General features: G+C 41.8%; 1 protein-coding gene across 5 annotated transcripts in view; it reads right to left on the bottom strand.

Moving 5' to 3' along the window:
* Positions 1 to 6,528: 6,528 nt before the first annotated feature.
* pik3r3b (phosphoinositide-3-kinase, regulatory subunit 3b (gamma)) overlaps positions 6,529 to 12,121 on the bottom strand; it is a 311,005-nt gene continuing 305,412 nt past the window's right edge. For all 5 annotated transcript variants that reach the window (XM_033622190.2, XM_078169045.1, XM_033622188.2 and 2 more), the window contains 8 exons: positions 11,820 to 11,955; positions 10,775 to 10,873; positions 10,196 to 10,376; positions 8,966 to 9,091; positions 8,539 to 8,858; positions 7,751 to 7,825; positions 7,362 to 7,532; positions 6,529 to 6,858 (listed from right to left, as the gene is read on the bottom strand). In XM_033622190.2, coding sequence (XP_033478081.2) covers positions 6,660 to 6,858; positions 7,362 to 7,532; positions 7,751 to 7,825; positions 8,539 to 8,858; positions 8,966 to 9,091; positions 10,196 to 10,376; positions 10,775 to 10,873; positions 11,820 to 11,955 — 1,307 coding nt within the window. In that variant the 3' untranslated portion in view covers positions 6,529 to 6,659. The remainder of the gene's footprint in view (positions 6,859 to 7,361; positions 7,533 to 7,750; positions 7,826 to 8,538; positions 8,859 to 8,965; positions 9,092 to 10,195; positions 10,377 to 10,774; positions 10,874 to 11,819; positions 11,956 to 12,121) is intronic.

Below are 12,121 nucleotides of genomic sequence, written 5' to 3'. Positions count from 1 at the left end.
ACCCCTGGCTGACAGAAAAGGGAATATTGCATGTTGTGGTGGAGTGAGACATGAAGGGAAATCGTCCTGCAGAAATTTCAAATCTCAAAGTCAATTTATCATTACTGAAAACTGATATTACATCAGGGGTGTAAAACAACCAACCACTTCACACATTAAAAACTCCTGCAGCAATTCAAGCTTTAAAATTAAGTGAAATTGCGAGCTGGATAAGAATTTAAAATGCACCAAACGTGGACATAAGTCTAATTAAATCAGTGTAAACTGTACAAGAGCCCCAAAATTAAAAAAAAAAAACAAGATCCAAAACTTGCACACAATTACTATGAATTTTCCTAAATCTTGTGTGCACAACATTATTATCTGCAGGCAAGATAGCAACATGTGGATGGTGTTCTTCGTAACTGATTTTTTGTGCACAGGAGATAAACAAAATACATTGCCACCCATTTAAAAAAATTAATAATAATTTGAGATTTCTGCAGGACATTTTCAACACAGAAATAGAAAAGTTTCAAATTGCAAACCAAACTAAACTCCAGCTACGGTCATCATGTGCAAATATATGAAGTAGCATGAGTGAGAGAGCTGTGACTTTTGGTCGTTTTCTTTTTTTTTTTTTTTTTTTAATCTTCAACGGAAGTCAGTTTCTACCAACGGCACACAAACTGAAGAGTGCAGATCAAGTTCAATCTGATTGATTTTACATTGGGACATCATTGAACAAGGATTTCAAAAAATGGATCCTTCCTGACGTGTCACAAAGTGTACCTGTTTAAACTCTTATAACATAAATGAACAGATCAACCAACAATCCTAGCTAGTTGTACGGGACACTCATTCACACGACATGGTTTTATCTTCTGAGCTGTGGTAATATCAAGGCAATGGAGATAAAAACATCACTGAAACATCCACTTCCAATGATCAACAACTGAAGGATTAACAAGAACTGAAATCTTTGGTCTTAATGTTTTGGGGAGGAAATGACAACAGTCAAAAGAACAGCGACTACGACTCAAAACAACCCTTCAAACTGTAATATCTTTCAGCTTTATATATAAGATAGATACGACATCTCCGTGTAAATGTGACTCATGATGCATACAGCACATCACGGGTAAATATTAACACAAGTCTCTTGTAGATGATAATGTGTGCAATTTCAGACAAGCCCTGTGTGAAGGTAAAGATCCGAACATATCTCTGAGAAGTTTCAAAAAGCGCCTCCTTCCCTCCTAAAGTAGCTCTATGTTTGCCTGTAACGAATACTGTACATCTGTCATAAAACTCTAAAAACCTCGGCCCTGCTCACCATAAAACAAAAGGGAACTCTTCGTTTTGTTTTGTTTTTTCCTTTAATAAATGTATATTTTCATATAAAGACATTCAACAGTGAGCAATGCAATATAGTTCAAGTAATAAAGTTAGGGGGGTTTGAGTTCCCCGTTTGAAAAACAAAAGTCAGCTGATAAAAACAATAAAATCAAACCGTCAGACTGTGTGGTGATGGAGGGGAAGGAAAGACTATTACATCCTTTCGGTGGTGGTGCTGTGTCTAAGCTACAGGAAGCCGTGAGGAACAAGCCTCTTGAAGTGAGGACACTACAAAAGTCAAAGTCGTGGGAATCTAGCTTAATCGGCTGAGAGTGATTTAAGTATCAATGCAGAAAAAACCCTGATTTAGTTGTTTTCTTTTTTTTCTTCTTTTTTTTTTAAACATCGCTGGCTTTGTTGTGTGGTCATTTCTACGGTAAACTTGAAACACCTGAGGGTTAATGACCGGAAATATTATGAAGGAGACATCAAAAGTCTGCCAAATCGAATGGGCCTGCATTTCCGATAGCACCTTGAGTTTTAGGATCATCTTGTTTCCGTTACGGACGAACATGACTTGTGGTGCTTAAAAAATAGGAAGAAAGAAACAGCTTTGGACCCAAAGTGATCCTTTTTTGTACATTCAAGATTATATCGACAAACCCCGCCCTGCTGTCCCCCATTAGTCCAAGAGAAAAAACAAAGACCGTCATCACAGGCGGACAGCAGCAGATACAAAACACAATAAAGGCTGTGTCCCAATTCAGAGGCAGATGACTTTAAAGGACGGCGGCTAGGCAGGGGAAGCCTAAACCTTTTCCTCCACAAAGATCATTAGCAGAAGATTCATCACAAATTCTTGCAACTTCCTGTCTGTAACCACAGTGCATTATGGTATCTGTATGGGTCTGATGCTTGCCAGAAACACTGGATTGGATATCTGTGAAAAAGCTAAAACTTGTTTACCCTAAAGCATCGTGGTAATACTTGTAGCCACAGTTTGTGTGAGAAGAAAGGAGTTGCAAAACTGCAGAACGCCAAGTCTGGACTGATATAGGGGGCCTCAACGATACAAAGAATCATAACACGCAAAGAAGAGAAAAGTCTGTCAGGGCAACAAATGTAAAAAAAAATAAAAATACAGACGCCTGAGAAAAAATGGTGATATTTATCTACGAATTCCCGAATTTGGACAAAAGAAAGTCAAATTTCTCAGCTGAATCTGAAAGTGGCCCCTGAAATAGGACACAGCCAACATGCCACCACGTCCTTTATGCTGCAGCTCTTGCGTCCAGCTGTGACGACCCTGTGTTTCTTCCTCCGTACCTGCTTTAGCTTTAGTTAGACTGGGATGGTAGAGAGGGACTACTGGGACCAGCAGTATGCTTCATGCTAAATCCAATTAAGCCTGTTCACAAGCAAAACAACTGATTTGATTTCTACAGTTGTTGCTCAGTCAAATATGTCAATTGCATTAAAAGTTTCTGTTAACAATTTACTGCTTTTATTCATTTTCATGTAACTTTGTTTACTTTTTGTTTTTAGGACGTACGTTACTCCGACCTTCCTTAGCATGGATGCTATTACACAGACCTGGAAGTGACATTAAGTACTGTTTGTTTCCATCCACCTTTTAGTGCATTTGAACTGGCACAAACTAGAGCAAAGTGGAGATGGCATCAATTTGAAAAGATATTACCAAAACCTTTTTAGACTTGGCTGGGGTGGTAATGTTTCCGTTGGCATTATTTAAACCTCGTCTTTATAAATATTCCAACAGATTTCTGGTTTTTATTGGTTTGTTTTTTCTCAAAGACAGTGACATTGCCAATTTTGCTTCTGTACATGCACGAAAATGTAGGATTACAGAAAGCAGCAACAGAATGCCAAGACGAACCAGTGTTACTGGTGCTCTTTGATCTTGTTACGCCTTCTCAGGAATATTTGTGTGGATGAAAACACAATCCAATTTGCATTTTATTTAGTCAAATTTTTAGAAATTAACCAAAGCAGTCGGCATCGGCAATCTGAGAAAAGGCCAAATTGGATTAAGCACTGCCGGCTTTAGGACACCCAAACTGATTGAGGAGAGACCGCTTCCTATCAATGGCTTTCAGGTCCACAAACCTCGCCTCCCCCAACTCATCTACCTAATGTGAGCAGACGATATCAAGGGCGTGGTGTGCGTGGGGGTAGATAACGATGATACTGTCATGGGTTACTACACTGTGGAGTGTGAGGAGGACATCGAGACGGGGGTATAGATAAACACATGGTGGGTACAACCAAGGTTGTATCATTCACTCACAATGACTCTGCTGCAGTTTCTCAAACAATGGCCCTCTTCCTACAACCTGATACACTGCTTCAGACGTACCTGTGTGTGTGTGTGTGTGTGGCCCATACACTCTGATGCTGGCTTATCATACTGTGAAAAACACCGCAGACGACAATGAGGGGAGGGTGCTTTGTCTGACTTTGTAACCAGTGTCTCTCAAAAGAGGTTTTTGGTAGACGACCTCACAAATGTTTTCCTGTGGACCCCCCCCCCCCAAAGGAAAAAACAACAACAAAAAAACAGGCTTGTGTCGGTGTAGAGAAAGGGGATGAATTAAGAACAGCTGCCTTTGTTTGCCATAAACCAGGGTCAAGATATCATCCCCCTCTTTCCTTTTCATTCTCCAAATAGCTGCAGATTATCAGACAGGCAGCGGCGGGATGACTGTCTGGGGACACCAGGTCCCCTGAGACACAACGCTGACCTCGTTCATCTCAGACGTGTCTCCTAAAAGGAACAGCCAATGGGTGAGTATGATCTCCGTGCCAACAGCCAATCAGTAATACAGATTTGTTTCAAATTCCTAGGAAGAATAGAGTGCAACTTAGTTGTGTTTTTCTCTTCAGTTTTTGAAGATATTTTTTATTGTGTGATGCTTTTTTAGTTTTTGACAGAAAATGCTTCCACTGGTTATAAAGTCAAGCACCGGCAAGAAGTTCTGTGTTTTTAAAAAAAGACAAATTTAACAAAACAAACGAGGAAACGAAGCAATCAGACAAACAAAACTGAATTTCACTCCAAAAGCTTCACTGTGCACTTTGATTATCTCTCGGACCTTAGTGCGTCTCTCTGCTTGACTGCTGAACTACATTAACACAACGCTAGATTGCACGTTCTTTCAAGTTTTCAGTATTTTCTTCTAAAGCCTGCATCTTCAGCTCGGGACATTGCCTCCGTCTACCTGCTCGCTGCATTACACATAGAACTTTTTTTTTTTTTTTAATCAAAGCTTATTATTTCTGAGGGTTTTGTAACAAACAACACAAACAGTCCCAGTTTTTCAATCCACAGTCATAAGCATATATTCATGTATCTCTCACTCTTTTTTTAAAACCACACATAAAATGGGTTTCAGGTTCTCTGGTCAGACTTGTTTTCCTTTATGCTTTTAAAAGGACGATTTTGGTGAATCTGACCGTGTGTAACCTTTTTTGTCTGGTTAAAGTGTAGCGACATTTGTGACCTCAGCACTCTGTATGTTATGTTGTGATTTGGTCACACAGTGCTCCCTATACAAGTATTTAAAATCCAGTATTTCCAGGAACTGCCTCAGTCTTCCAGCGGACAGCAAAGAAGAGCAGAGCAGAGGAACTAAGTCTGGAATTACTGGATTCCAAAGTTAAGCAAATATTTTATCATTCCAGGCAGAGTAGACATGTGAGGCATCAGAAAAATACCAAACCAGAACTGGAAAACTGGTAAAAACAAACAAACAAAAAAAAAAACTATTACAAAATGGCATGGGCTGCAGCTAATAATTTCATCTAACTGAATCAATTACCCTTTAGTCTATATAATGTCATAAAAGCCCAATGTGATGTCATAAATAAATGTGTTGCTATTTTTTTATTGCCATACAATAAAGTAGCAAATCCTCACAATCAAGAAAATTATTTAAAAGTCTGAATCATTTTAGGTGCCAATTATTCTTCTGTTGGCTGACTGACTAATTAGTCAACTGATAATTTTAGCTTTATTTTTGACTTTTCACCACTGACTTACACAGGGAAAGCTGGGTGAGTGAGTCACAGAGTAAGATACAGAGTGCTGAGGCCACACATGGGACTCGTCTAAGTGCTTCTTACTTGGCCATCTGTATTTACAGAAGGTCCTGGCGTTTCTGTTTACGTACCATTTGGTTTTCCAAAAAGGCTATTTGGTGCACAAGTACGTGGCCCAAAACTCAGTTTTATGTGTGGTCTCAAACACACCATTCGTTTGCTTTTCTTCATTCCTTTCTCCATTCACAAAAAGAAAGAGAAAAAAACCCCCTAAGAAACACACACTAACTGACTCTTTGCCCTCCCCCTTCCCTTCCCCTCCCTCTCCACACCAACTTTGGTCTCTGGTTCTGATCTGTGACATTGCCATTTACACATTGGCAAAAAGAGGACAAAAACTATGTTCCAGCAAAGCAAAAGTAATACAAAAAATCCCCTCTACAGTTAGTATAAAAGCAAGCCTTCTGTCCTTCTTTTAAGACTACAAAACTGTATGTGTCGCTTGTGCCCCACCCTCCCCCTCGACTCCCCCACCCTCCCCCTAAACCCTTCAGCAGCAGTCTACATAGAGGAACACTTCATAAAACAAGTGTTCGTTGTCTCGTTATGCTACATTATTTTTGCTTTTCGTACAGAGAGGGACAGAACAGACACTTGACATCATCTCCTCTTGCATTTACCACAAACAAAGCTACGGGAAACCAAAGGAAACATCTGAAACATGAAAACGACTCCAGAAAACAGAAACGTCTTAATATAACCATCTGAGGTGTAAAATAAAAATAACAAAAGGAAAAAAAAAAAAAAAAAAAAAAAAAAAAAAAAGATTTCAAATGGGAATGTTTTGTTGTTGTCTTCGTCGTCATTTGCGTGGTTTTTGAGTTTCTGGTAAAAAGTCTGAGCTGGAGTTTAGGTAGCAGCGGGGTCAACCTGAAACTCTGAAGTCTCCTACTTCGTTTCCTTCTTTCCTTCTTTCCTTCAGTCGCTTATTTTTTTTTTTCACATTCACAAACATTTAAAACTTCCTTGTGCAAATCAAGCAGTCTTTAGAAAGAATGCCCTCCGAAATTGTTCTTGTAAAAATATATAACTCCAAGGTGGCTGACGTGTGTGTTGCAGCAAGTGTTAATTCGTTTCTATCTTTATCGGGTCTGGTGTTGGGGTTGCTTTGTATTTCAACCAATCCCCCCTCCCTCCTTCCTTCCTTCACTTTCCCCGTTCTCCCTTCCCCAAGAGGGGGTTGGTTTGATGTCTATGTGGGGGTGTGGCCTGGTGGGTGGGGTTCATCTGCGTCCGGAGGGCATCTGTGCGTAGACGGGGTATGCGAGGCGCACGTTGAGCGAGTCGTTGTGCTGCACCAGGGAGGTCTGGTGGTAGTGGAGCACCAGGTCCTTCAGGCTGCTGTACAGGTTGTAGGGCTCAGCGAAGCCGAAGCCGCGGGGTGTGCTGTAGATGACGCAGTGCTTCACTTCACCTTCAACACTGAGGACACAGAGAGGACAGATCTAGTCGAGCTGGCTGGTCAGGAATTTAAAAATCATTCAGGAGGGATTCCTGTCGGTTAACACAATCTAATGCTTCCAGTCAATCATGTACAGACACACTTTAAAAGACCATTCAAACGTTTTCCTTCCACATTTTCAGATGATTTCCTCAAACTGCCTTTGTTCTATTATTTCCTAGAATGAAACTGCAGTTGTAAAATAGTCATTTTATTTGACCTACTAACCTCGGGCTAATGGTAATTAATGGTAAACATCACTGTTAAGAAAAACAGTGATTCATACATGTCTCTTAAAGGCTGACAATCAATGACAGTTCACATAAATGAAGGAAAACAAAATATTACAAAAACCTGTATGACGTCTTGTGTACTTCTACACTCGAAATGTGTATGTTACTGTGTGTGATGTAACATCTCAAAAAGTGGAAATAGTTTTGACACTTCAGGTGCACATCGCTCAAATCATGTCGTGCATACTCACTTTACAGAGCAAGCGTAGCAGCCCTTTTTGCTACTCTCTCGGATGAGGAATGCTCCATCTGGCTTCCCAATGAGCAGCTCCTCCGCCTGCGTCCTGTTCAGGTCCCCGACGAACCAGCTCTTCTCGTCGTAATGAGGCAAGTTCTCATCCTCCTCGCTCACAAAGTAGCCTCTGCACCCACACAGACAGTTACACAACAAGAGACACATGATGAACATGGGGAACTTTAAATCTGTCCTTATTTAAAGGTCGGAGAATAAATAAAGTAATGCAGCAGTTGCTCTGTGCGTGTAGACATATGTACAGTAATGGTGTTAACCCCTTTATTTGTATCTTCAGTGGAAGGTTTGGCAGAGCAAAGGAAGAAAAACTCAAAAGTAGAAACTCACTCGTCAGTGTTCTCGTTCTTGATTCCCAGCCAGTCGTTAATTCGTTTCTGACGAACTCCTTTGTGATTGAGCCAGCTAGAGAGGGAGAGAGAACTGTTACTACTAGGATCAGTTTGAAAGGCTCGTTTCATTTACAACATTGTTTATGATGCAGCAAACAAACATAAGACTGGACAGACACCAAATCAGCGAGCCTCCAACAAATGTCCTCAAAGAATGAGGCCAGCTCTGCTGAAATTCTGTTCGACTTGTTCCTAGAAATGCAGCAGGAAGTCTCTGGCTGAACCCTTAGTAAGGGAAAACACAAGTTTCTAATTGAGCAGCGTGACAGTCATAGAACGTCTGTTTATTTTGGGCCTTGGGACTAAAATGTCCTCTGGGTGATGGGATGATACACTGTGTTATTGACCTCTGTCATATCTTATGTGATAATTACTGTGATTAAGTGGCTTGATTTGTCAGATATTTCAGCTAATTCAGGCAAATATATACTCCTAGGTGTAGATTAAGTGTGTGTAACACAAAATTATAACTCCCAAAAACAGTTGGTTAGAACTGATGTGTACATGCTCAACAGCTTGGATGTTTTCATATCCTATGTATGTACCTTGTCTGAGGACAGCATGACAGCAGGGCTTCCAAGTAAACTGGAAAAATTCTTCCCCTTTCAGACTCACACAGCTGACTTTGACATGTGCCAGGAGACCTGAGCTGAACCAGAAGTTCAACCCAGGTCCCATGTCTGCCTGCCTGCTGTGGTAATAATCAATCATGTCTTCAGCACTTACACTAGATACTGGTCCCTGATCTTGCGGAGCTGTATGAGGTCGGGCTTCAGGCTGTTCATCTTTTTGTCTGTCTCTCGGTTGTCCATGGCTTGTGTCTTCAGGTCCTGCTCCAGCCGCACCTTGCTGTCGTGAATCTCTCCGAGCCGAGACTTGAGCTTCTCGTAGTTCATCATGATCCTCTCAATCTCCTTGTCATTGCCCTCGCGCCGGAAGCGCTCGATGTAGTCCTTGCTGTAGCGCTCCTGCGTGTGGCACTGCTCCTCGAAGATCTTGATGGTCTCATTGAAGGCTTCAATGGCCGTCCGCTTCATCTGGATCTCCTGAGGGGGGAGAGAAGAGGAGGTTAGCGAGAGGGCAGGATGGAAAATGTGTTTTTTTTTTCCTGTTAAAACTATAAAAACATCATAATGAGTAAGTGCAAGTGTACCTGCGATGTCTTGGTGTATTCCTCGTACAGTCTGTCGTACTCTTTGCTCTTCTCCTGGTACTGATTGTGGTATTCCTGCAACTTCTTCCCCACGGCGTCAATATTATCCTCCTTTACCAGCTGGTCCTGAAGGTTTAAGGAAGAGAAATGAAAAGTCTTAGAGACAAAGTAGTGCACAGACACCCAAATCAGGAAGAGGAAAAATAGGCTGCATGCGTGAGTGTGAGACATGAGAGTGAAGAGCTATTTGTAATTAGGGACGCAGGAAAAAGTGCATGTGCGTGCTTGCTCCCTTCACCCCTGATTCTGCTTAGCGAGGGTGACTCCTGAACAGGCTCGTTAATTAACCACCCACAAAGCCCTGGGTGCATGGCAAGGTGTGCACGCTTGGAGATGTTGCATCGCTCTGAGTAATGACTCGCCTGGCAAACGAGTGGAACAAGGGAGAAAGGGAATAAATGTAACAACGGCCCTTTGACACCGCCGATGTGTGCAATTATTTAGGGAGCGTGGCACTGGGCCGGCAAACGGGACAATATTTCAGCGAGCGGAGATCTTGCTGCCGCTGCAGTTTGGAGTGGAAACACCCAGCAAGAGCCACCGGGTATGCAGGACGTGGGGGTGGGAGGTTAAAGAGGAGACTGGCTGGAAAGGTGTTGTAAATGTAGTAATATGATAGAAAAATTAGGAAGAGGGAGTTTTATCCTCAAGATCGAGAAGTGACAAAACTTTCAAAGGAAAATTTTGTATTTTTTAGCATTTCTCCCCTACTGCTGACGATGATATTTGTATCACCACAGACCAGGAGATGTGCCAACACCAGAGGACACAGCCTCCAAATAAATTCAATATAAGCTACCAGACAGGTTTTAAACAAATGCAGTTAAATCAAATACTCTAAACCACTAATTTGGAAAAGTAAACGAAAGTGAACACACCTGATCGGTCCCTTAAAGTCATCTACTGCATTGTTAAATTACCTGTGCACAAAACTACAGTATGCCTATACATCACACCTCTTTTTCAAAAACCATGGACATCAGTCCACGGACACTAGCTCACATCAACAAGTCCTGGTTTTTCTTCAATATAGCTAATTAAAATAAGATCCAGCCTGTAAAGACCCTGAATTTTCCTTTAAAAGTCATAACAATACAACAGTCTTGTGTATCTTGTTGGATGAATTTGTGTAGGTGAAAATATTTTATGCATGTAATCGTGTACACAGACCTGCTGGAAGCGGGAGATGGGGTACATGAGTTTCACGTCCAGCTTGGTATTGTACTGAGCCAGAGACTCGTGTCTGTAGTGGCTGATGAGCTCCACCACCGAGCTGAAGGTCAGGGGGTCAGAGAAGCCGTACTTCCCGTCCCGATGGTAGATCTTTATCAGCTTGTTGTTTCCCCCTTTCCTGAACATGAGGGAAAAAAAAAGGATATGAGCAAGAATATGAGTACATATCGACACCATATTCAAACCTCTATAGTAAAACATGCTGAAAATGCATCCCAAAATAGATGGATTCTCCTTAATATTCACACTTTAACAGCTTCTAGTTCAGGCTCAGTTCCCCCTCAAGCACTTTATTTCCAGGGCAGTGGGTGATTTGCTCCAATTTACCAGGATGCTGCGTGGGCAAAATGCTTCGCAACACATGATTTCCCTCAATCTGTAGTTAACTAGAGGGATGGCTGCATAAAAGTGGAGCAGAAGAAGTAATCTACCACTCCCCCAAGCCTCCATAAATCCCCCTGCGGTTTTAAACACACTCCAATCATGACTCCGATACAAACTTAACTAAAACTTTACCTCAGTGTGAGTGTGTAGTCGCCCTGCATCTTGGTGGAAGCATCCCGTACCAGGAAGGTCCCATCAGGCATGTCTCTGAGCTTATCATTCACCTCCTCCCTGAAGACAAAACAAAAGGAGAATAGAGTTGGTTGAGTGATTTGTGTACAGATGGTGTTCATTTGAAAGGTCTGCCTCCAATTATCAGTGGCAGGCGATGAGGGCTTTCCCCACAGCCGCACACCTCAAAGTAAACAGTGCGTCAATTAAATGATATAGAGAGTGACTGGACGGACTGGTCCCAGCCAGCAGCATAACTGCTCTGGATGAGTGTGTGTGTGGGTTAAAGGTGGCAGACTGGCTGTCTGCACTGTAGGTGTGGTTATCATCTGAGTATGTGTGGATTGTGGCTGAGAGCTAACCTGCACTTAGGAAGTTAAGGCAGTGACAAAAGCCTAAACACAACACTCATCACTTTTCAGATTTACACAAAGAAAAATACATATTTTATGAAAAGGATTTCTGTTCCCAAGTTGATCAAAGCCGTTCTTTTATGTGCTGCTGATGCTGACACTTAAAAACAAGAAAATATTATCTTATATTTAAAGTACTTACTGAATACTACATTATGACTATGTACCTCCCCATCGTAAATACCATTTTGACATACTTTTCCATATAATAAGTATCTAAGGTAGAGCTCAACTTATACTAGATTTTTGAGGCAAATGTCAATATTGATAAAATCAGTAACACTTAATATCAATAATTTCGAGTTAAAAATAATTCTTTGGATAATTACAGTTTTTCAAAAAGGATCTGTGATAACTGGGGTGTAACAGTGGCGCAGTGGTTACCGCTGTCACCTCATAGCAAGCCTGTTTAGGATTTTAACCCACTGGCCGGCTGGGGCTGTTCTGTGTGAAGTTTGCATGTTGCATGTTTTCTTGGCTTCGTCCCACGGTCCAAAGACACACAGGTTAGGTTAACTGATGACTTTGTATTGTCTGCAGGTGTGAACGTGAGTGTGAATGGCTGTCTTAAGACACAAGTAAGTGTGTATTACCTGGATATGTCACCCCAGTACCACTCAGCCTCTTGCAGTGAGCCTCCTGCTCCTCCATCCTTGGTGCCATTGCTGCTGCCTCCCCCCACCCCGACTGATGAGGGCTGCTGCGGCTTCGCTGGCTTGGGAGGAAGAGCTAGAGGAGAGAAAAAGACAATATGTTACCATTAAAAAGAGTTGGTATACATACACTGTGTAACTGGGCCTCTTTTTGTGTTTTCTCCAGCTCTGCAGCAAAGTTCAACCATCCATGACTGCAGATGGAGAGGAAGCGAAGCATTGCTGCACTACTCAAGTTAAAA

The sequence above is a fragment of the Epinephelus lanceolatus genome, chromosome 6 (assembly GCF_041903045.1).
Source record: "Epinephelus lanceolatus isolate andai-2023 chromosome 6, ASM4190304v1, whole genome shotgun sequence".
Classification (NCBI taxonomy): Eukaryota; Metazoa; Chordata; class Actinopteri; order Perciformes; family Serranidae; genus Epinephelus; species Epinephelus lanceolatus.
The sequence above is the reverse complement of the archived record's forward strand: the minus strand, read 5'-3'. Positions and strand labels throughout refer to the sequence as shown.